General features: G+C 50.1%; 1 protein-coding gene across 1 annotated transcript in view; it reads left to right on the top strand.

Annotated features, from left to right (window-relative positions):
* The window catches only part of LOC144162220 (uncharacterized), a 23,203-nt gene extending 22,452 nt beyond the window's left edge, over positions 1 to 751 (top strand). Inside the window, exon 2 of the mRNA XM_077692686.1 lies at positions 672 to 751. Coding sequence (XP_077548812.1) covers positions 672 to 751 — 80 coding nt within the window. The remainder of the gene's footprint in view (positions 1 to 671) is intronic.
* The last annotated feature ends 3,892 nt before the right edge of the window (positions 752 to 4,643 follow it).

The following is a 4,643-nucleotide window of genomic DNA, read 5'->3' as shown; positions in this document are numbered from 1 at the left end:
GGAGGAAGGGGGGAGTGAGGGGAGTTTTGGGTAAAGAGGAGGTAAAAGGTTAACCAAAAGGAATAGTACTACTCCCTAACACGCTGCCTGGAAAAAAGTTCGGAGGCGAGGATGGGTTCGAACCACCAACAACACCCCCCCCCCCCCCCCCCCCACCCCCTTTCCTCCCGCTGGCACAGTCACAAGCCGTATTTGCCCAGTTCTGTGAAAAACATCATTGTTGTTGTCGGGTACAAGAAATGGCCGCATCTGGGAAGACTGAATAAAGAACACATTTGTGTTCCCATAGAATTACAACGACGGTCTTTAGTCAGGGGCGGAGTGAGATGCAAGCGTGTTATGTCAGCAGGGTAACAGAAGTTGTACCAGTGCGTATCACGTGACAAGTGAACCTGATGGCATGTGAGTGTAACAGGTGCACTGTAGCCGAGTAGAACTCTTAACAGCGAAGCTGTTGATCAAATTGTTGAACAAGTTGAAGCTCCGGACACAGGCTTCCAAACTTGCACCGCAAGCACCTCTTCTTTCCCACCCAATATGCTAGAAACTGGCCGGCTTTTGATAGCCCCAATCCCACCTTATACCATTCAGTATAGGATTTTCAGCGACCACCAGACGGGTTCACCCCTATACGCATCTCCACAATCTCCATTTGAGGCTGCTGTGTCCAGCACTTCATGCCCCGCAAGAACAGCAACGGCTGATCGAGCGGGCCCGCCGGATACCGTCCGCCATTGGAGTACCGGACTGATCCCCCCAGTCATAGAGGCTGACCTTCCGCCATGGTTTCCCTCCTATACCACCGCACTTTTCTGTCGAATCTCCCGTTCTTTCTCAAGTACAGCCAGGCGCATGTTTAGGATCCGTCGTTGTCTAATCAACATCCCTGACCTTTCAATTAGGGTGGCGAGGGTTTTATCAGTCCAATAGGCTTTTATTTCCGGCGGACTGCGTTTTACGTCGGCCGTATATATACAATAAATGATCAGCCCCAATAGAGCATCTTATATCGTTCCATCAACGTTTTATTCCCATTTAATTACATCGAGAATATATCATATAGTTTGTTAATAACGTTAATAGTGAAAAAATTGTAATATTGTGATATGATGGGGTATCAGCGTCATATGGCGGACTGATGCCCTGAGTAGGCGCATGACGGTGAAGGAGTTGTACGGCGGTGTGTCCGCCACCAACGGAATGCTTTGGCTCAACAGAGTCCATAAACGTCATGTGAGACGATTTCGACGGCATACGTATTTTTCTTGGTGACTTCGGCCTTGGTATGGATACCCATGGGGAGCACAGAGCATCGACGGCAGCCGCACTGCGCCCAAGTTGCGCTTGGCTGCGTCTGGAGGTGGGCCAGGCCTTTTGGCTGCTGCTTGCAGAACAGCAGAACAGAAGGCGAGCTCGGTTCAGCTCGGCCCGTCTGGGAGAGAGTCAATGGGGCTACTTCGCGCGACTTCTCCGGTAATGGAGAGCCGACTGGTAGTTCTTTGCCTGCCCCGATTGCCGGTGTGTCCTTTTCGTCCTGTCTCTTGCGCACCTTGCTTGGCTGAGAAGTTGTGGAGAACTGGGGGTAAGCCACGCGGAACCAGGGAGCTTGGCCTCGGTGGGAGGCTCTGGGAATTCAACAGGCTGCGGCTTCAACATCGTGACGGCAGCATGCTGGGCGGACGATAGTTGCGGCCCACACTGTTGGGCAAGTTGGTGCACGCTTGGTAAAAATTAGGGCGCGACTACGACAAGGACAATAGAAAGACCACAAACACAAGCGCTTGTGTTTGTCGTCTTTCTGTTGTCCTTGTCGTAGTCGCCCTCTAATTTTTGCCAAATATGTGGGGCGTTATGGTAGGTTGCGATGCAGACGCGGAAAGCCGCGATGCAACCCCTGGGTAAAAATAGCCAGAAGTTGGGCCAGGGCGAGACAGCGTTAGTGGAGACACACGAGAGAGACATTCCTGAGTTTGTCTCCGAGCTAGAACAGTTCCCTCGGGGTGTGGTTCTGCATAGTTAGATAAGACGACCTTTGAGTCATGCCTGAACTGCTGGGGCTGCCCACCAGTGCCCTGACTTCTCTCTTTGTTTGTATCTTGAGTTTGCTTCATCAGCCTCGCGTACTCCTGGCTGGATTTGAAGACATCGAGCAACCGCACGTCCAAAATGTTTTCCTCCGGTTCCCGGGTGTTGTACTTATGACTCCAGCCGCACCACTTGACCAAGTAGGTGGCACGGCACTTGCAAATTTGTTCCTCCGGGAAGCTTTCGGAGGCTAGGACGCGTCCACAGACAGAGGATGGCTCCGTCTCGTCGCCGGAGGGCGGTACGACGTTGTCTTGCGCTCGCCGTCACCCGCGGGTCGGCTTTGTGGATGTCTTGGCAGACCCGGCAGTCTCCGCTCGTCCTGTGGTGGCATCAAAACAAAGCGGCGGAAGTTGAGGACTCTTCATAATTTTCATTTTGGGTATGATAAAATCTCGCCCGTTGGATAAATGCGTAGCTAACCCGGTTTGAGTTCGTTTTCTATGATCACGCGTCAGTTTTTATGCACTAAACGGACAGCCCGAACAAATAATCTAACGCAAACTTGTCCCTTTTTAGTGCCATCAAATTTTCTCAGCTGTTACAAGCTTCCTGTTTGTAGGTAGATATTGGTTTGTCCGCTTGAATTACTCTGTCCGCTCATTATGCTGTCCGCTCAAGGTCGCCTTGAACCACCCCTCCTAATAAATGTTCGTTCGTTTGTTGCAGTTGAGTCCAAATTTGAACCAGTTTTTTGGGATGTTGTTTCATTTGGGGCTTTTTAAGGGGCATTAATCTTTATGCAAGCTCGCAAGCATTACGCAAGAGAAAGCAGAGAGTTAGAGAAATTTTATCTCTCGGTGGCGTGCCATTATCCTCCGCACTGGCCGTTTCCGTAGAGCGGCTTCAGACACATCCTTGCCGATTTCACAGACCGGGCATTCATGCTTGTGCGGGAAGCGAAATTTCTATCCGGAGTTTAAATCGAGCAAAGACTTCCAAGGTGCCACCACATTCGAAGTAGTGGTCCCTCTGCGTTGCTTTCGTCGCCCCATTATGCACCACTGAAAAGAATATGCTCCCGAAACAGTAGTTAAAGAATCGAGGATGGGCTTATTATCAGCTCATAAAGCACGACCTCACGCATTTTCTGGGTTTTCCAAGCTGTACCGGCTGCCTCCATTAAGCAGATTACACCGAGGATGTATGAATTTATCTCAGCTTGGAGCTGGACTTCGTGAGCAACGAAAACTTCAAAGCCTTTGAACTTATTGCCTGTATATAGTTAACAGGGTACTGTAGGCAGTTTCAGCACGACAGATTAGACATTATAAAGTACAGGCCAAAGGCGCAGGCTTAAAAAACGCGAGTTCGCGGGGCTTCATTCCTTGTGTCGGAAGCCATGTTTCAGATACAAGAAAAAAATAAAACGCCCTTCAGTCAAGAGTATCATGCTTGCAGACAACCTCTACGGTGCGTCTGATACCTGAAGTGTAGCCGAAGGGCGGTATTCCGCATATCTGGTTCGCAACGAATGGCGGACGTTGGTGAGGTTTTTCTGGCTACAAGCAAGCAGTGGGGATTTCGTGACAACTTTCTGAATACATCCAGGCAATGCGAATTTTGATGGCAGGTTTGGAGCACGTGGATATAGGCTCGCCACTATTTTTGACCAACTGAGCCAAACAATGCAAGAGTGATGCTGCCGCATAGAAATGGCCGTTACCGTCGAAAAGTGTAAGCCGCACCAATGATACGGTTTCTTTATTTGGTGGAATGCAAAGTGAAAGATATAAAGATCAAGCGGATGCAATGTACGGTTGGCAAGACTCGGGTTATCATAGTAACTATGAATGCCATTGAAATTGTGTTCCTTCACATGCTGATCACTAGTCATGCCTCAACCTTCCCGATGGACGCTTCCATTCTTTGATGCCATAGCGGTGTTCGGCGATACCATACAGAACACAGCTTCCATATCCCGCTGAAGCTTTTACACGCCCCGTTGATGCCTCCGCATGGCGACGTTCTGGGACGACGTAGTGAACTTTGCACCTATAGCATCACAAGAATGGCATCCGACTCATGATCCTGCCAACAGGCTGCCTGTTTCCTCAGGCGGCATCGCACCTCTGCGTCTGTGCTATGCGGAAATGCACGTCCGTCGTGCCGCAGTACGCGGCCTGGACACGGGCCGAGTGCTGCGCCGGATAGCCGAGCGCTGGGAGTAGCCTCCGTTAGCTTTTATCCGATATTGTGCGAGAAGATGGGTACACGTGCCCTATGCTTTAACAAGGTCTTTGTGACTACCGTCGGGTAGAACCGAATTAGTTTGTGTATGAGAGAAGGCGGAGGGATCATACTGGTGCGCTATGGCCAAATAGTGTAGAATACCACTCCATGCTTTGCGGGTATCGATGGCTAGGCCTCCAAGCATACAGCATGGCACCCCTGATTTTGATGCGTAGCATTCTTTGCCGAGTACCCCCACAGCCAGGACCGTGTAACGCCCTGCATTTCCACAAAAATGCAGATATTGCGGAAGTTCCACCTGCAATCACTGTAATGGCGTAAATGGAGATAACTGGCCGCACAAAATTTTGAAAAACCAAAAAAAT

Source organism: Haemaphysalis longicornis, unplaced genomic scaffold, assembly GCF_048455015.1.
Source record: "Haemaphysalis longicornis isolate Haplotype H1 unplaced genomic scaffold, Haemaphysalis longicornis Haplotype H1 scaffold_1, whole genome shotgun sequence".
Lineage (NCBI taxonomy): Eukaryota > Metazoa > Arthropoda > Arachnida > Ixodida > Ixodidae > Haemaphysalis > Haemaphysalis longicornis.
This window is presented reverse-complemented; position numbering and strand designations above follow the sequence as displayed.